Source organism: Primulina tabacum, chromosome 16 (genome assembly GCF_025594145.1).
Source record: "Primulina tabacum isolate GXHZ01 chromosome 16, ASM2559414v2, whole genome shotgun sequence".
Lineage (NCBI taxonomy): Eukaryota > Viridiplantae > Streptophyta > Magnoliopsida > Lamiales > Gesneriaceae > Primulina > Primulina tabacum.
Genome location: NC_134565.1, coordinates 9245601 through 9265770, shown reverse-complemented (window position 1 = coordinate 9265770; position 20170 = coordinate 9245601). Strand labels below are relative to the sequence as shown.

Below are 20170 nucleotides of genomic sequence, written 5' to 3'. Positions count from 1 at the left end.
GGTGGGATAGGATCAGGGTCAAGAAGAGAACGCGGCTGGACTAGATAGCGTGGAGATCCGGGCTTCGAAGCAACTTAGGATTCAGCACTGATATATAGTTGAACCTAGTTAAATTCTTGTAGATAATAAAAGATTTGTATGTTTATGTTTAATATGTAATTTGAATTGAATTACATTACGTTTCCGCTTTGTATTTTAAAAAAAAAGAAAAAAATTTAGATCCTGTTTATTATAATTGTTTGAATTATTCCTAAAGACGATTAAGGAATGAATTAGTGTCCGGGTCCCCACAACAGGTGGTATCAGAGCATTAGGTTCCAGAACAGTAGGTTCTAGAACTGTAGGTTCTTGAGATTGAGATAGAAGAGAGGGAGCGGGGTAGATTGAGTTTTCTTTCCTGCATGTGATTGCTAGCATGTGATTTACTTATAATGTTGACTTACATTGTGTATGCTAGCATGATATTATGTTTACTGCTTTTAAATACATGTTACCTGAATACCTGAGTTGATTTGGTAATATGTCTGATTTGAAAATAAATCAGAACCAATTCTCGATCAGAGGTAAGCTGATCAGAAAGGGACTGAGATTGATTTATCTCATGTGATGGCTAACTCTTGTGGTAAGCAGATATACCTCATCGAAGAATTCCTGAAAGAGGTAGTACTTCGATTGATCAGATGGATGAGACATAAACTTTGATGGAAACACAGATGAAGAGGTTTCAATCGTTTCAACCGCCGATTCTGAAGGGTAATGAGACGCCAGTGGAGTGTGAGAATTGGTTAGATGATATAGAGATACTGTTTGATTCACTTGATTATCCAAATGAACAGAGAATTAAACTGGTGCCCAATCAGTTACACGAGGTCGCTAGGAGTTGGTGGATTACAACCAAAAGAGTATTAGAACAGCCGGGTACGGTGATTACGTGGGAAGTCTTTAAAGCTGAATTTTATCGAAGATTCTTCTCAGGATCGTACCGAGAGGACAAGAGAGCAGAGTTTGAGAATTTGAGACAAGGCCAACTGAATATTGAAGAATATGTTGCTAAATTCTCTACTCTACTGCGTTTTGTTCCTCAGATAGCTGGGAATGATGAAGCTGTAACTGAGCAGTTCATCAAAGGATTGAATTCAGAGATAATTGCATTGATAAATATGCACCAACCCTACCATTTTGCTGATGCTTTGAGTAGGGCAAAGAGAGCTGAGGTGAGTCTGATTCGACAACGAGAAAGGTGGGATGTGATCCGACCCCAGACACAGCAATCCCCTCTCAGATTTGATAGTGGCAGTATGAGTGGGAAGCAAGATTGGATGAAAGCTCGAAAGAAACAGTTTAAGAAGTTAGGAAGTGGACCGATTGGTTCATCTAGCTCCAGTGGTTCTAGCCCGAGTTATACTGGAGTTTATTGCAGGACTTGCGGAGGGAGACATTCCACAAAGCAATGCCAGGGAGTGACTGGTAGTTGCAATATATGTAGACAGCCGGGACATTTTGCTAGAGTCTGTCCGCAGAGAGGTTCCCGAAGATTTCAGGGAGCAGAATCATCTGGTGGTAGTGATCGAGGAACAGACTCAGGACACACGTGATGATATAGTGGCAGTATGGATCTTTGTCCCTTTTGGGGAGAGGAATTGATATCAGTGAATTCTGTGATATATTGTATACTACAGTAAAAAGAGAATGTGATTGAATTAGATTGTGTTGTACTTGTGTTGTCTGATTCTGACTACATTACTGATATTGATATGCTAACAAGTACAGAACTATTATAGATTCTTGCCAGGAGATGGTAAGATTCGGACCTGAAATGACCAAAGAATGAATGATATACGGTAAGGATTCTCGATTTTGAATTCCTTTATATCCGTATTATGTATGATTCGATGATTATCGAAAATAATGGAGTAATTCCTTATGTATTCAGTTGATTACTGGAGTTGAACCTATCAGGGAATGATTTGCCAGTAGCAGGAGAGTTGCTATAGTCGTTCCAGATGAAATTCCGGATTTGTCCTATATATGGAAAGCGATTTCAGCCTTGATTCGATATCAGGTATGGGTTTCATTTTAGAATTCTGTACAGAATGATATTGATTGAATTGAAAGAATTGAAATGTCAGTTAGAAGGTTTACTGCCCGAGAATTAGTGTTACATCTGATTATGTGTTTCTCTGTAAAATACTTCAGTCCTGTGTATGGGTTGATAAATCCTGTATTCAGAAGTGTTCGGATGACTTTATGCTCGTTTTATCCATGATATTTTGATATATTCGCAGGGTATGATTGATTGAATCGAACAGTTGAAATTTTATTGAATATTCTGGGAACTGAGATTGTTGTATATAGAATTGTTCAGATATGAATCTTTATTGTAACAGAGGGTATTCAGAGTCTATGATATCTGAAGATAGTATATTGACTGACTATAGCACAGTTGAGACCGTGATCTGTGGATGAGAACGACATTGAAAATGGCAGAACTTCATAAATGTCAGAAATGTCAGAAATTGCGTTTTATGTGTTTACTAGATTAGTATAAATGATTGGTATTTTGAATCCGATCCGATATTGGTGTTATTCTGAATCCGTATTTGATGCCGATTGTTATGAACCGTTGAGATTTTATACAGTTCAAGCCGACTCAGAGTTGATTTTGAGAATTACAGCAGTTCAGAAGTTTGATCAGACTGTTCAGAACTTGATTTCGATAGTCAGAACAGTGCGTCGATTAGAATACCAGGTAGGTAATATTTTAGTGTATATAACTAGCTGATTTGTTTGTCCCAGATATTTCGAATTTGAAATGACAGGTATTGTCAGATGCACACAGTAATAGATTCAGTATTATTCTGGTAACAGGAAATGTGTGATAATTCGAACGGACAATTTTGGATGTAAACAAATGAAATCAGTTATGTCAGAATTTGTATTGAAATGTCTAAATCGCTGACAGATGAAGACAGAAAGATAGAAACCAGGAGATTGGTTATACAGATTATCGATTCTTGAATAGAAATGGGGGTACATTTCTATGAATTTCGTGATGAAACTATCGAAAATCTTGCTATGACGGTGATATGATGTGATTATTATTGAACGATTGTTCAAATCTGCGGATGTTATATTGTACAGGATGACGTATAGATATGATCAGACGACTTAGATGTATGTCAGAAAAGGGGTCAGATTGTATTGAATGCCAGAGTGATTATATCATACCGTGATTTTTGATTGATTTTGTACTTTTGACAGAATGTATAGCATGATTTTTCATCTATGGTTTATAGATTGAAGGATAGTCGGAGTAAACTATCTAGATACTGGATACCTGATGTCTTGTCACTTTATGAATTATGGTACCATAATAGCTATCAGATGAATATCGAAATAGCTTTAGTTGAGGTATTGTATAGTGAGAACTACAGATTTCTTTTGTACGGGGATGGTATCGTGATGATACTTGAGATTGGATCTGATAGGATCAGGAATCTGATAGTGAAAATAAAACTGATTCAGAAGCAAATGAAGATCGCTCGCAAATGGGATATGGAATAAGCCAACGTCGGATGATGACTGTTGGTATTTGAGGCCGAAGACTGAATATATCCTTGAATAGGATTAACAGATGATGATGTTGATTTGTTATAAGCTGTTGATGGGTATATACGGATGTTGTATAGCCAGTATTGTAAGATTAATTCTGTTAGAGCTATTTCGAGTGGTATTATGATATTATACTTCTTGAATGATTATTCCAGAGTAAAATCAGAGATTCGTGAAAGAAAGATATTTCGGAATGAAGAATATTCCGCTGTTGGAAGTACAGTACAGTCATCAGGGCATCAAAGAGGCTACCTGGAAGACTGAGTCTGATATGAGGTAGCGATGTTCCGAGTTATTACACTGAAAGGAGTTATGACTGATTCTATTATACATTTCTTTCTTTATCTGATTTGATTGCCTGTGATTTCGGGGACGAAATCGTATCTTAGGGGGGGAGAAATGTAATGCCCGAGATTTAATTACTGTAATCAGACATTGATTAATTGATAGAATTGAAGTTACAAGAGCTCGAAAGGAGAAGCCGGGCGTCGGTGTAATGCAAGATCAATATTTGTACAGATCTGTTGGCGCCCGAGCGGTAGAAAAGGGCCGCCCGAGCGCCAATACATCAAAATATTGGATTTTGGACAGAACGTATGACGCCCGAGCGGTAGTTTATGACCGCCCGAGCGCCAGAGTTCAATAAGAAAAATGTTGGGCAGAAGGTTCCGCGCCCGGGCGGTAGTTTGTGACCGCCCGAGCGCCGCCTGGAAATTGTTAAGAATAAGACACGTATCTTAGCATGCAATGTGGATATATATATAGATATAACAAGTTTCAATTTCATCAGAACGTTGGAAAAGGAATCGAGAAGCTCCGAGAAATATCCTTACGCCTTTTATCGTGTAGATTTGTGATTTACGAAAGATCCGTCCATCTGATTTTCAATCGACTTCAGTAGTGTATTTCTATCGACAAGAGCTTCAACTGGACGTAAGTTTTATTACGTTTTGATACGATTTGAAATTGTGACATTGCCAGAATCAAATATGATTGATATATAGTGTTCTTGACATAGTAGACATCGTATAATTGAAATCGGATCGAAGAACAGACTGATTATGCAATTGTTATGAATTCTCAGAGTTGATTTGATTGTGATTAGACCGATGTGATATCAGAATTATGTTGTTATTGATTATAAGTTGTACCGATATTGATTATGAATTCTGATATTATATCTGTGATGTTGAGATTGACGGGGTTATCGAGACTGTATCGTTATACCGTCGAAACATCAATGGGTTGATATTGATCAGATTCAGTAGTGACTTCGATTATATTGTGATATCGTCGATATGGATTAGATTGTATCTTGATTCGATATTGATTAGATTATGTGTGATTTGAGTATTGATCAGAATAGATTTGGAATTGAGTTGCATATTGAGATTGTGCCTATGCGATATTGTATTTCAGATTGATATGGACAGATTTGACTTCGAGACTTTGACTTCGTCAGACCGCGAAGACAAATGTATAAATTAATGTTGAGTTGGGATTGCACAACTCGAGTGAGGTTTGGCTCGAGTTTCCCTAAATCACATACTTTACCTTATTGTATTGATTTGATTGACGTACTTGTTCTCTTGATTTATAGACAGCAGGTATTAGACGAGTAATCTTGTGACAGAAGTGCCTGATAGTGGTGGGATCCCCACGGGCACATTGCACGATGTCACAAGATAGTGTATTGACGATAGGACCACAGTCGATGACGGTTAGGTCAGGACACTAGATGTTTGGTTATATCGACTTGGATAGAACTAGAGTCTTTTCTATTACTGTTGGTCGATATAGGAATACCGACATCTTTATATCTGGGTGTTATGGTTATATCGACGTGGATAGAACTGGAGTCTTTTCTATTACTGTTGGTCGATATAGGAATACCACATCTGGAAACCGGGATCCCTAGGCTAGGATTGAGTCTAGTCTAAACTGTGGAGTCATGAGTCTAATTGACAGTTATATTGATTTATGTTGATTATGTTCCTGAATATGGTACATGATGAGTTATGTTCCTGATGATTGTACATGTTTAGAATAGGATTTATTCTTGATATGGATTTATATTCTGATCTGAATACATGTTAGAAATATCTGTTATATGCTTTTATATTGTTTTTATGATTGCATGTATACATGATTTATACTGAGAATGTAATTCTCACCGGAGTTATCCGGCTGTTGTCTTGTTTGTATGTGTGCATGGCAACAGGTGGGATATGATCAGGGTCAAGAAGAGAACGAGGCTGGACTAGATAGCGTGGAGATCCGGGCTTCGAAGCAACTTAGGATTCAGCACTGATATATAGTTGAACCTAGTTGAATTCTTGTAGATAATACAAGATTTGTATGTTTATGTTTAATATGTAATTTGAATTGAATTACATTACGTTTCCGCTTTGTATTTAAAAAAAAAAAGAAAAAAATTTAGACCCTGTTTATTATAATTGTTTGAATTATTTCTAAAGACGATTAATGAATGAATTAGCGTCGGGTCCCCACAACAGGAGATTTGTATCCGGAAAATTACTATTATGATATTATATGTTTTTTTTTTTGTGATTTTGATTATATATATTATTAAATTTTAGTTTTAATATTTTATCTTTAAATTTTTGGAATTTCTTTTATTTTTCATTTGAATTATCGTAAAATAATACACATGTCGATGCTATATTGATATCAGAGCAATAACTCAATGAATTTTCAATATTAATATTATTTTTATAAATATAATTTAAAAAGAATCGAGAGCAATTTTTTTAAAAAAATTTAAGGTAGATCACAAAATTGATTTTATAAACATTATTCATTTGATAAATTTAGGTAAAGATTTACTTTGCTCATCTTATCGAACGCCCCGACCTCGCTCGCAATTGGAGATGGTGGCAATATCGCTGTACAAAGGGAACCTGCACAAAGTGCCCGACGTGCCCCGCCGGTGGCCTCGCCCCACCACCAACATCTCGCTCAAGGACTTCAAAATCCTGCTCCGCCGCCGCTCCAGAGCCCTTGCCCGCATCCGATCCTCCACTCACGCTACCCCGGCTTCAATCCCTACCCCTGCCTCAAATTTGACCCCTATCAATATCAATTCTCGGCCAGATCCAATCCCGAAGGATAATGATTTGGACAATAATCGCGATGGAGGCCATGGAGACGATGATAATCCCAGTACCGGACCTGAATTGCCACGGCAGGAGGATTTGAAGGATGTGATTGGGGCGAAGGACGTGGAGGTGAATGAGGATGCTTTGATGGAATTGGTGGAGAAGAGTGACGCGATAGTGGAGGAGGAGGAGAAGAATGAGGAAACTGGGAAGAACGAGGACAAAACTGAGGTTGTTAATAATACGGAGGACGAGGTAATGAAGTTCTTGTCTTGTTTTTGAGATTTTTTTTAATGTAGTTATCTTCTATTGATTTTTAAATCATGTGAATATGCCAATCTTTGGGGTCTGTTATGGAATTTTGCATGTAGGAGGTATAGTGGAGATCACATTTATAACCGTTGTAAGTTTAAATGCATGTGTTGTTGGTGGATGATGTTTCTGCGATAAATGTAAGATAAGTTTATTGTGAGAAGATCTGTGATTGTGATGGATTTTTAAACTTGACGTGAAATTTGTGGTGGCAAAGAGTCTGAGCAGCAATATTACTAATTTTATGCTAGTCTACAGGAGATAGGAAATTGAGTTGATATGCTGTATATGGGAGATCAATTTGGATGGATTCGCGTTGATTTTTATGAGATTAATTTATATCTAACAAAATTTTAGATAATGAGTTTTAACTATTCTTTTCAGGGTGTGCATAATTTTTGCTGAAGATGATTTATAATGCATGCACGGAAAATCACAGAAGTTGTATGCATATCAGTATAAGCACTTTGCGTTCTTCATTTAGTTTAAAATTAGGCAGTTCACTTCCATTATAAAAATTGTTTTTCCTAATGACATACATAAGAAAATACAAATTGAGAATTCTTATAGGTTGTTGGATGAGCATTTTGGGACATGGACAGTGTGCTGTGTCAAGTATTGCAATATTCTTATACTCTTGTTTCTAAAGACCTGGCCAAGATAGTTGAAATATTGATTTTAGGATGAAGACACGTACGATGATATGAACATCATTTAAATGTTAAGACTGAAGCCAAATGCTGCCTTTTTTAATCGTTTAGGTATTTTGGGCTTGAACTTTGGCTTTGAAGGACAAGCATCATTTTGGAAATAATAAACCTGAACTGTGGACTGATATTAAAATATTCTATTTTCCCCTATTTTTTTCTCTTTTTTTTCTTCTTTTTTTGGGGTGTTGTTAAGGGGGAGGACTTGGGTAGGGGACTGGGTCTTTGCATGGGAGATTGATTTATATATTGAACGTTTAAATACCACCTAATTTTAAAGTCTATTGCACAAGTAGTTGTTGAGTATCAGGCAGGTAAGTCCGTGTTTTAAATCATCCGTGCTGTTGGAGTTGAGCCTTTTGACCTTAAATTTGACAGTCTTGGTTCACATAAACCTTGAATAAAAGATAACTCTAATATTTAGTCTAGTATATTACTGATTACACACCTGTCTTTTACTTCTCAATATTGCAGTCAATATTTGTCATATTCTTTTCTTTCTTTTTAGAGAGTCAAACCGGAAGATGCTATAAATGATAAAGAGAAAAGACGGAAGGAGATCGAGGAGAAATTGGAAATTTTGAATGAGAGAAAACATAGTTTAGTACAAGTGCTGAAACAGGTAACACAAATTTTCTTGGTGTTGCGAAGGATATATATTCTGGGTGCTCTTTGGCTTTTTCTAATCGTACTGCATCTGTTTTTTTTTATACTTGAAATAGTCATACTCATGCAGTGGAATGTGGTGACAGATTCTGACTGCAGAAGAACAGTTAAAGAGACAGAATAGTATGCAAGGAACCTCTGGTCGTCCTCCTCTTCCACTACAAGTAGATACCACGACTGATACAGGGTCAATGTCAAGGGTTAACACCCCTAAAATGGTCTCAGATAGAATTCCTTGTGGCGATTTGGATGGAGGAGAATCAGATGATGTATTAAATCATAATATCCATCCTCGCCATGTGCCACGCATGAGCAGCACTTCACCATCGTCAGATTGTCAACAGCGGAAGCCTCCCCCTAACGTGGTAAGTGTCTCATTGGTTTTAGAGACTACTGTTTTATCCCCTTATCCGTCCGCACATGCTCATGTAATAGTGCTTTTTTGAAAATTGAGCCCCCTATTACAAAATATATATTATAGTTTTCGCTTTTGCGATGAACAATATAGGGACATGTTATGTTGTTTTGATTTAGGCATGGAGCAGATAAATTCGTTTTTCTCCTAGCAGGTACCTCTAACTCATAGAAATTCGCTGGGGGTTGCTGGTAGTCCCAGTCCTTCACGATTTGCACCTGCTGGGCAAGTACATTCTTCGGTCTCTGTCACAGGAACAAGTTACATAGCCTCCTCTCCTTCACCTGCAGCATCAGGTGGCACTTCCGTTTTCAGAGATGGCAGGCTTCCGAGTCCCTGGAATTAGACATTTATTTGTGCTGCACAAACTATTCTTGTAGGTTGGCTCGGAATTTCTTACATATTTTGTTCTAAGTGAGAAATAAAACCTGCTAGCTTTATGCTGTTATTTTTTCCTTTGATAGAAACTAACAGAAACTGATCGGTACCAATGTCTAGATATGTTGTATGTGTGTGATTGACGTAGTAATCGAAAGTTCCCCTCTCATGGCTGTATCGTTGTGTTTACGTTGCTTTTGGAGGTTTCAAGAAGTTTATATGTACGTTTCATAAGATTTTAAAATGTTTTAGACCTGCCAATGCTCTGTGGAAGCAAATATAAATTTTGTGGTTCTTGAATGCAAACTCTGTGTAATATCAATATTTTAATTGTATTTCTAAAGTAGCTTTTTTATACCCGAAGATTTTTATCATAATTTCTGGGATAAAAAGATTCTAAATATCTCTCTGAAATTGGTTTTTATTTTTTTAGAAGTTTTATGGTTACGAAGATATTTGAATAAGAAGACAGCACCAAATATCAATCTAGTATAACAAATAACTTGGATGGGAGGTGAAATGTAGGCCAAGATTCAATCTTCCATTCCTCTTATTAATGTATCTCATGTCCAATTTAATTTATTACGTATCTGTTTTATCCTTTTTTAAGTATAGGGAAATTAAACATTCCAAAAACGCTTCATTTATATTATATGTATGCGTAAATCAATCTCAATCACAAAATCACAAATCAAGAAAATGGCATTTTCTCTTGCCAAAGTAATCTTTTTCATTCATCTAATTCTTGTTACCAACGGATTGCTCTTTGCCACAACCAATGGTTTACCCCTCCAAGAAGTATGTCGTCGATGCAAAGATGAAAAGTTTTGCTTATACGATTTTGGTTCAAACTCACGCACAAGATTTGCCGATTACCCATTGCTCGGAAGAATTGCCATCGGCACCGCGCAAGTTCTTGCGACACATACACAGATGAAGATTCATAACTCCTTGCTTTCAGCAACTGATCCTAAGCTAAAAGGCTTTCTGGGCCTGTGTGAAAACGCCTATGTCACTGTTATACGTAGTTTGGCAATGGTATCGGATGATTTGGATGGCGGGCGGTATCGTGATCTTCGCGTGCACGCCGTAATAACTGCTGAAGCGGGTCAATATTGTGAGAGTTTGTTCAAGAGCCCCTATAAATCCCCTGTAGCTGGGGATGATTTGAAGTTGAATCTTTTGTGTGATATTATAGCGATCATCGCTGATGATCTTAATGCAGGAAAAAGAGTTTGATACTGTTGATCGATAAAGTCACATACAATTTTGCATATATGTTTGCTGAACTCTCTATATATATACATCAAGGAGAGGTATCTTTCGTTTTCCTATTGTTTCGACCTATTACATATACAAGCAACAGCTCGCACACAATCCGTGTAACATATATATTATAATTATATATATATATATATATATGTATGTATATTGCCATGTAATTAAGATGATTTTGTTTTACCATTATAAAATATTAAAATGTGAATATATTCTACAAAATTAAATATGTATTAAGAGTTAAAAGTATGAGGACAATTTTAAAATTAAAATAGGTTTCACCAAATGTTGTTACTATTCAATGCCTCCCACCAAATCGTTGTTGGCCCCTCGTCAAATTACAATGTTATGATATTATCTTTATTTTAATATAAATCAAATTAATCAAAAATATGATTAAGCTCCAAATAATTCTTACAAATACAAAACTTTACAATCATGCAACACATACGCCTCGTATATAGTGTGTATAACTGTGTGTGTCAATAGTTAAATCAATTTATGAATTTATAATGTTTTCGGTCTCTTAACATTAATTCAACCTTGACAACTAGACAAAAACTCGTGTGAGACAGTCTTATGGGTCGTATCTCTTGAGACAGATCTCTTATTTGGATCATCAATGAAAAATATTACTTTTTATGTTAAGAATATTACTTTTTATTGTGAATATCGGTAGGATTGATCCGTCTCACAGATAAAGATTCGTGAGATCATCTCACAAGATATATACTCTAACAACTGAAGGAAAAGGGCACTGAAACATGGCACAATTTTTTCCCCAAAATTGGATACTTCTCTGTTTCTCTTAACAAGATAATAATTATTTGTGAGCAAAACCATTTTAGTTTCTCTTACATTATTTTTTAATGATGAGTTGATATTTGCGAAAAAAACTTTAAATTTCATAGGAACTGTTTTTTAAAAAGATAGAATCAACAATAGAAATAGAAAAAGGTATTTCACCATAATTAAGTGCTAATTTTTACTTTCATTCATATTGAGCGATTGTAATAAGGGAGTGTTTTGCAACCTCTAAAAAATGATTATCGATTTTTTCTTCACAAATATTTGAAGACAAAAAAATCATAATTAGTTTTTTTGAAGTTGAAAACACTGCCTAAATAATTGAACAAACTATTGTAACAGGCAAATTACCCAACCTAATTTAATATTGTCTGAAAAAATATTGTCTCATTTCCCTTGAAAAGATATTTTCATTTCGTCGAAACTTGATTTTTTATCATAAAAATATTCAAAAATATATAACAAATTTTTTGAATATTTTTGTGATAAAAAATCAAGTTTCAACATTTCTTTTTGAATTACAATGGGGGTAATATATGCAAGTAAAATCAAATTTTAATTAAAGTTGGAGTAAGGTATCATCAATCTTTTATTGGTGCAACCAATTTTATTTAATCACAATAATCTTCAGTTCTAATTTCTTCAACCACTCTTTCACGTTGAAACCAAGCAAAATAGCAAAAGTGACCCATTACTAGCTATACAACACCACATCTTAATTCATTTTTATCTAATCCGATGCTAATGGAATCTGTATCAAATGTTAATGCATGAATCAATGCTTGTAATAAAATGGACATGATATGGTCTATGCTCACCGGTGTCTTCTCGAAGAAAAGAAATGGCAAAGGCACCAACGCTACGGAAGACAAAGAGTGCTCGATATGTTTGTCGAGTTTGAACGGAGGCGGCGATGCATGGATATTGCCTTGTTTGCATGAGTTTCACAGGGTTTGTGTGGAGAGATGGCTTGGTTTTTCTTGCAGAAAGACGTGCCCGATTTGCCGGTTTCCGATGCAGGATTATGCTATGGAAGATGAGAAGAAGAGGGACACAAGACAACAATGCTTCACTGAGGATATGGTGATTTGGTTCTCTTCTTTTCACATTGCTGGTTTTTGATGGTTTTCTGTTTTTCACTCTTCCTTTTAAAAAAAAAGATTTCTTTTCTTGTTACGCATATTAATTTCTGATGAAGAACTCTAACGTACTGAGAAACTAACGATATTCATGATTACGTAGTTGTGAGCAAATGTTCGATTTTTTTTCCCTTAATGTATCTGAAAATAATAGTTGGAGTCCATAATTTATAGAATATGTGATATTATGAATTCCAATTATTTATAGAATCCACAATGTAAGCACGAGAGAAGTGATCATAATAAAGGTATCTAGCCAAATTTATCCCTTTGATTAGCTGATGTTTGATTATATAGTCGAAACACACCATGCATGTCATAAAAATTATAAAAACTCTTGTGAGACGATTTTATAGATCAATTTGTGACACATATTTTTTATTTATGTCACCATGAAAAATAATATTTTTGAAAAAAATAATATTTTTGATGCATGGCATAACTCGTCTCATTAACAAAGATTTGTGAGGCCGTCCAACAAGAAAACTACTTAAAATAAATAGTATCACTATACAAAATGGTTAGGTCTCTTGTGAGACGGTCTAACGAATCTTTATCTGTGAGATAGATCAAGCCCTATCGATATTCACAATAAAAAATAATTTTCTTAGCATAAAAAATAATATTTTTTCATGGATGACCTAAATAAGAGATTCGTCTCACAAAATACGATCCGTGAGATCGTCTCAAACAAGTTTTTGCCATACAAAATGAAGTTGGGTCTACATATAGGTGAAAAGGGTGAAGTTTTGTGGCATTTGTAAAATAATATTTTGATAAGAATGAAAATTACAGCGTTGGTTGCTGCAAAATTTGAAAAAGATAATGATTTTAAAAATAAAGGAGGAAGATAAGGAATAATAAAAACTTGAATAATATGGAGTGAAAGAAGTTGATAAGCGGTTTATGCAATTTTCAAATTAGAGGTGATAATGGATTCAATCAGACAGTGGAGAGAGTGTAATTTTGAGTTGACATTTTTGCTCGTGTATCTTTCTAGGTTAGATATGTAATTTGATATTGGTGTTATATTGATGGACCAAATCAGTTAGCGTAGATACCTCAAGTTTAATATATAGTAATAATTATTTTATTATACGAGGGTGGGTTTTTTTCCCGCTACCACCTATGATCACACCCAGGGCCTCTCCCTGTTGGGATAAGTTTACTTTTACTGATGCTTGTTTTTTATACAAATTGTCAATAGTTGTTACGTTTATATTTGGGGCTGACCAAATATTTTCTTTTTCACATTGATCAAGGTGAGAAATATTGATGGATACTCAAGTAAAAGTCGATGCATGAATAGCGAGAAAAGTTTGAAGTTTTTCGGCTTCCTCGATCGAAAATGGGAACCAAATTATTCTCGATTTATACAAAAATAACATATAGATTCATTGAAAAGAATTATATATACTTCATGATTGTATGAAAGATATAAATTGACAAATCAAATCATATAATGACATGATATTCACTAGAAATATAGGGTTCGATTCCAGCAGGTGATACTAGTCCGAATGCAGACCTCGAATTCATTCTAGGCTTGAAATCACAAAGGAGACCGTTAGAAGAGGGCCGGAAGGGTGTCCCGGCGTAGCCCCTCCAACACTCAAGTCAAGGTACTGATAATAAAATGAGAGAGCAGCTAGGACACTGCTGAGAATCAATATATGGAATGAGTGAATTGGACTGTTCAAATATAGTATTTATAGAAGCGCACATAAGATCTATCATGGGCCACTACCTAGGTTAAGAATGGACCGAGGGTCCAAAGCCTTGTTTGGTGATAAGTGCATTTTATGCACTTAAATTATCCTTATACTTCATATAGATTGTTAGTCTTTTTGGGCGGAATTACGCGCTTTTGTTATTTTTTTGGTGTGATTGCAGGAACCTAGGTAAGACTGTCATTCGGGCGCGAAAGAAAGTGAAAATGGCACCTAGATGAGAAACATGCAAGACGCCCGGGTCTGAAGACAGTGAGGCGCACCGTAGCGAGGTAAAATACGGCGAGTCTCGTGCATATACGCCACTCATGGCGCGCATATGCGCGAGAGACATGAGGCGAGACCAGTGAGCAGCGCGCATATGCGCTGAACTTGTGCGCGCACATGCGCGCGAGAAGAATGCCAACATACAGAAGGACCCGCGCATATGCGCGAGTCTTGGGCGCGCATATGCGCGCGGCGCTACATTCAGAATTAAAAAGGGTTTCGCGTGGATTTTAAAGGAGGTTCGAAATATTCTTGGCACAGCCGTGATATCATTCGAGAAAAGGAGAAAAAGTGAGAGCGCACGGAGCACGGGACGCGAAGAACAGAGATAAAAGACGTAGGATCCGGACACGGAGACGCACTTTCATCTCTCGCCAACACGTTCTTAATTCGGTTTCTTACTTTTATGTTTTTAATGAATACAAACAGGTTTTGTATTAATTTAGATTCGAGTATGAACTAATTCCATTATCTAGAGATTGATGTAGTCTTGGTTGAACCCATGTTATTGATGTTTTGAATTTTCATGAATTAATTCATCGTATTTATTTGTGATTTCTTGTCATTAATGCTTTTGAATTACTGGCCATAATTCGACTGATCTAATAATTGTGATCTAACACTTGAGAGAGGTGATCGAAACTAGGACAGGGGAAATCGCATCGTCAGATGTGTATAACGTGCAAAAGACGTATAACTTTGGCGAATCCATAAGAGAACATTGGTTGCATTTATTACGTGTACTTGATTTTGAATAGACATATTAAAATCGGTAATAGGTAATACAATTATATTTATCACTTGAAAAAGGGAATAGAAAATATTGTTTGTTCTTGGTTAATAAATACGATGCAATTTAATAACATGTTAATTAATTTTGATTTAGCATAGGGGAAACCAGATGAAATCATATCTCTAGATTTATTTACTCATTGAATTTCGACTGTGTGCTAGAATTAGCAAAAATTGTTAGTTTCTCTGAATTGATTATACATCAACTCTTTGATTTTTCTAAATAAAGTTGAATTATGTCAATTATGGTACTTGGTATACAATTTAAATAATTACTCTTCGTGGGATCGATATCTGTACTCAACCCAGTACTAAAACTTGACACCGTACACTTGCGGTAGTGAAAATACGCAACATTTGGACCTGATCTTAATGAAACTATTCATGGGGTATCACTAGTCTCCCCCTCCCAAGTCGAACTGAATCGCAGTTTCGAAGTTTGATTAATTACGTTGCCCTTGGTTTACAATATGTGAGTTACACATTCTTCCTCTACTGCTCACTAGTCTCCAAAAACTTAGAAACAAATTGAATCACCTTCCCGTTTTGGAAGAGCCAGATCTGCGTTGGGCTCCTCCACACCCACGCCTAATGCCCTTGCCTTACTCATGCTATTGTCTCATCTTTGCCCCTACCGCACACCTCACCAGCCAGCCCTCGACCTCGCCACTCCATCGCCTCGCCTGCCCACGCTTCACTTTCCCCTCGCCTAGCCTCGACAAGCCTCCCCTTTTCTAGCCCTCGCCCCTGCACCAGCTCTCGCCTCACCCCTCTGCCAGCCTCGCCTCTCGCCTGTAGTTAGCCCTCGCACTCGACCCATCCATCACCTCTCCTGCCACTCTTCCCTTTCCCCTTACCCAGCCTCGCAAAGCCTCCCCTTCGCTCATCCTCGAGCACTCGCTCTGGCAGCTTCTCTCCCGCACGCGCCTAGCCATAGCCCCTGCACTCGCACCGCGCATCGCCGTCCACACCCGCACACCCTCGCCCTTTGCTTGCCGCCTCCCCCAGCATCCCCTTCGCTCAGCCTCCCCCGCACCCTCGCCTGCAACTACTTCATCAGCTAGCCTCGCCACTCCAGTCCCGCCACTCCTCGCGCCACATGCCACAGCTCGCCCTCCTCGCCCCCATCTTCAAGGTCCTCTACTACGCTTTAGGTAGGAGAAACAAGTACTTCACTTACCCTTCCTACTTCAAGCACCTCAATCTCCTCAATTCAAGCTCTTCTACCTAGGGTCCAAACTTCACCCTGATCACCACCTCAAGCTCTTTTACTAGTGTAACGTACCGTAATTTTAAATATACTTAAACTTTGCGGAAAATAAAAATTTTTCTTAAATAAGTAATTCTCCTTCAAAATGCTATAAAAATTAAATGCTTGAACAAATATTTGAAATGTAAACGAACTTGCAACGAGTACTTGTTTAAAACAACATAAAGTAATTTCATTAAAAATCAGAGTAAACAATTTTACTATCCATAAAACTCTTAAAATTAAAGCGGTCCTCGGGTTAGACCTCCGCAATTTTATCATGCATAAAACTCTTGAAACTAAAGCGGTCCTCGGGTTAGGCCTCCGCACAGTCCAAGCCAACTACTGATCCCCGCCTCTCGTCTCCTCATGCTCGTCCTCACTTGCATCGATCAAGTCTAGTGAATCTAAATACTCAACATGTATAAACTTAGAATAGCAAGTAATACATAATAAATCAACATGCATTTTAAAGTAGCCCAAAACATATTTAAACTATGAGCATACTTACATAAATGTAGACGTGCCATCAATTCATAAACTTTTCATAATCGTACTTGCAACATACATACTTAAACATACATAATCATCATCATTTTGCATAGAGATATGTTTCAAAGTAAGTGATTCATAACATAATGCGTCTGATCAAACTAAACCACAATACTGGACTGGTAGGGATGTCCACTGCTACATACATAAGATCATCGGTCATGCTTTATCAGGTGGATTGGTCTCTGGTCATGCTTTACCGCTTCTCAATCCTGATCATTACCCGGTCATGCTTTACCGGGGTGGAGAGGTCCCCGGACACGTTCTTCGACTTCTAAACCTGTTCATAATTTGTCACAAGACAAATCGCATACCTCAAAAACATAAAACATTTTTTTTTGCACGTCGAACATACTTAGATAGCGTTGAAGGCTTCGTTGGATCTCGCTTGGGCTACTGCTGCACATACGTACTAATACATTATTCCAACAACTTAAAATTCCATAACTTAACCGTACAATTAAACTCACCACCAAAGTAATTAAATAACTTATGACTTTCTAGACCACACGGGACTTGACCACGTTTAATCAACATACTAAACCATGACCTCGAACCCTGAAACAATCTTCACATGGAGTATGAACATTTCCCAAGCAATGGAAGACACAGACCTCGCTTAAACCATGGTTCAACGTTCCCTATTAAAACTTCGTAACGTCTAATCTAACCCTCACTAAGCTTGGACATAATATCTAAACTTGAAGCTCGAAGACCCCTGAACCAGCGCCTAGGCGCTGAGGTGTAGCGCTGCAGCGCTTGGTCAAGCACATAGGCGCTACCAACCTAGCGCCGCGGCGCTACCCTGCACGAGGCTGCAGCGCTACTGCGCTAACCCTGCGCGAACCAAACCCCAAAAATGTCATCTTCTACCCATTCGCTTCCCTATGACTTCTAATGTAACCGAACCCATACCGACTGAAACAAAACACCGATTAGCGTCTGACCACAACCCATGACATACATAAACGCAGCAATGATCACCCGACGATTTCCAACAAAGCCCGCAACCAATAAAACTCAAGAAACATGAAGAACATATTTTATAACATCATAGTTTGAGAAGTCACACAAGAATGATCATAACTCACTCGTCTCTTGTTCGAAAATTACGAATTTACTGTCAAATCGAAGGTATAAAAAAGTACTACGTTTTGCATGTTGAAAGTTTTTCTAGAAAACCGACAGAAAATTCACAGGATTCGAAATTACAGCAAATTCAGTTTTTGAGATCTAAAAACTTGTCCAAAATCATTTCAACCATTTTTGCTCAAACTTTGCATAATATAACCGGATTTTTACACACAATAAGCATCAAAATACTTACTACGGCAAGATCGATGCAGAAAATAAAAGAATATACATGCATTTGCGTTAGAACGCATGAAGATAACGAATACCGACGAGGTGGATTACAGGAGATGATCGAGAGACGCTTGCTGCACGATTCTTGCTCGAAAAACCAATGTGAATCTACTGAAAAATCGAGGGAAAGAGGTGGCTACTAGAAGAAACTTAGAACCCTACTTTTCTACCTCCACAAAAAATGAAAACACAATGTGTGTGTGTAAGTGTGTGCAGCTGAGAGTGTGTGAGTGTGTGAGTAACATTTGTGTGTGTATAGGGAATTAATTAGGGTTGCTTAGGTAAATAACTAGAAATAAAACATTAGTAATCTAATTATTTAATCTCACTAAAAGATTTAATAAAAATAATTAAGCACCAAATTTTCAAGATTAAAATCTCCTAATAATCAAATTAGTATTTGAAAAGCTTGAAATCTTAAAAATCACATAATAAATTAAATTAGGCTTTAAAATGCTTAAAATTTCGTAAATCAATTAAAATACCAATTTTTTTTGACTTGAAATAAAATACCATATATTAATCGTAAATCGCCTAAATCGTCACCAGTCTCTTTTCCCGATCCCGTATCGAATATTCGCCTGAAACATAAAACTCAAGAAAATATTTTAACGTGCATAAAATAAACATGTAATAATTTAAAATAATGCAAATAATAAATCATGCATCGTTAAAAATCAATTTAAAATTTAAATAAGTAATTTAACAATTTAATAAATGCATGAGTTTACGTGTACTGATTTTAGACTCCACAACTAGGCTCCAACCTTAGTAGGAAAATTATGAACCATATGAACCCTCACCCTCCATACTTCAAGCTTTTCACCTTCACCATTTAAAGCTTATCTACTAGGCCCCAGCCTTCACCTTCACCAATTCAAACTCCTCAAATAGTCTCCAGCCTTAGTACGAAAAATGTGAACCATCACTCTCCACATTTCAATCTCTTCACTCTCACTACTTCAAGCTCATCTACGAGGATTCAACTTTCACCCTCACCACTTCAAGCTCTTCTACTAGGCTTCGGCCTTAGTAAGAAAATAAAACTCTCACATCCTCATCTCGTAACTCCTCTAGTAAGCCGGGCCTTAGCAGTAAATATGAAAGACCCCTTATGACCTCGCCCTCGACGTAATTCCTTTTCTAAGCATAGCCCGCATAATAAAAGTTTCACCTCCTTACTTAATGACTCTTCTGATAGGCGATGTCTTAGCAGGAAAATAAAAGTTTCACCTCATCACCTCTAACTTCTCTACCAGGCGATGCCTTAACAATAAAAAATAAAACTTCCACTAGGGGTGTCAATTCGGGTGGGTTGGGTCGGGTTGAGCAATAGTACTATTCAAAAATTGCTCAACCCGAACCTGAGCCAACCCGAAAACTCTCAACCCGAACTAGAACCTGAATCAACCCGATCAATCCGTATAACCCGATTTTGATTTTTTTAAAGAAAATTAAATAAAATTCAAAAAATAATAATAATATTTCAATTTAAACACATAACAACAAAATCTCCCTCATATATATGAATTAAATTTGAAAGTTTAATCGTAGAAAATTAAAGTATATTTACTAAATCAAATAAACAATTATTTAAAAAATAAAAAAATGTTCAAAATATATATTAAATCATGAAAATTTATGATATAAATATATAATAAATATTTTTCAGACATAAAATATATAAAAAAATGTAGGCAATATTTATTAATTATATATTTAAAAAAAATCGGGTCAACCCGAACCCAACCTAACTCGATCATTTTTTCGGGTCAGCTATCG

General features: G+C 36.7%; 3 protein-coding genes across 4 annotated transcripts; all 3 read left to right on the top strand.

The window, feature by feature from the left end:
• The first annotated feature begins 6444 nt into the window (after positions 1–6444).
• On the top strand, positions 6445–9443 carry LOC142529602 (uncharacterized). 2 transcript variants are annotated; one of them, XM_075635174.1, is made up of 4 exons: positions 6445–6986; positions 8259–8372; positions 8503–8781; positions 8983–9443. In XM_075635174.1, the coding sequence occupies exons 1-4, from the start codon at positions 6504–6506 to the stop codon at positions 9175–9177; spliced, it is 1071 nt and encodes a 356-aa protein (XP_075491289.1). In that variant the 5' UTR covers positions 6445–6503; the 3' UTR covers positions 9178–9443. The 2 variants fall into 2 exon arrangements, with proteins under 2 accessions (XP_075491289.1, XP_075491290.1); XM_075635175.1 differs by having other exon boundaries at positions 6447–6986; positions 8986–9443.
• Positions 9444–9908: 465 nt separating this feature from the next.
• LOC142528339 (pectinesterase inhibitor-like) lies at positions 9909–10448 on the top strand. Its single transcript, XM_075633382.1, has one exon. It carries the CDS (start codon positions 9909–9911, stop codon positions 10446–10448), a length of 540 nt encoding a protein of 179 aa, XP_075489497.1.
• A 1638-nt stretch (positions 10449–12086) lies between these two features.
• LOC142528338 (uncharacterized) lies at positions 12087–12416 on the top strand. The gene has a single exon (XM_075633381.1). The coding sequence runs from the start codon at positions 12087–12089 to the stop codon at positions 12414–12416; it is 330 nt and encodes a 109-aa protein (XP_075489496.1).
• The last annotated feature ends 7754 nt before the right edge of the window (positions 12417–20170 follow it).

Excerpts from the sequence above, each read along its gene's own strand:
- LOC142529602 (XM_075635174.1), top strand. The coding sequence starts at position 6,504 with ATGGTGGCAATATCGCTGTACAAAGGGAACCTGCACAAAGTGCCCGAC. Across the intron at positions 6,987-8,258 it reads TTAATAATACGGAGGACGAG|AGAGTCAAACCGGAAGATGC; the intron begins GTAATGAAGTTC and ends CTTTCTTTTTAG. Across the intron at positions 8,373-8,502 it reads TAGTACAAGTGCTGAAACAG|ATTCTGACTGCAGAAGAACA; the intron begins GTAACACAAATT and ends ATGTGGTGACAG.
- LOC142528339 (XM_075633382.1), top strand. The coding sequence starts at position 9,909 with ATGGCATTTTCTCTTGCCAAAGTAATCTTTTTCATTCATCTAATTCTT.
- LOC142528338 (XM_075633381.1), top strand. The coding sequence starts at position 12,087 with ATGGACATGATATGGTCTATGCTCACCGGTGTCTTCTCGAAGAAAAGA.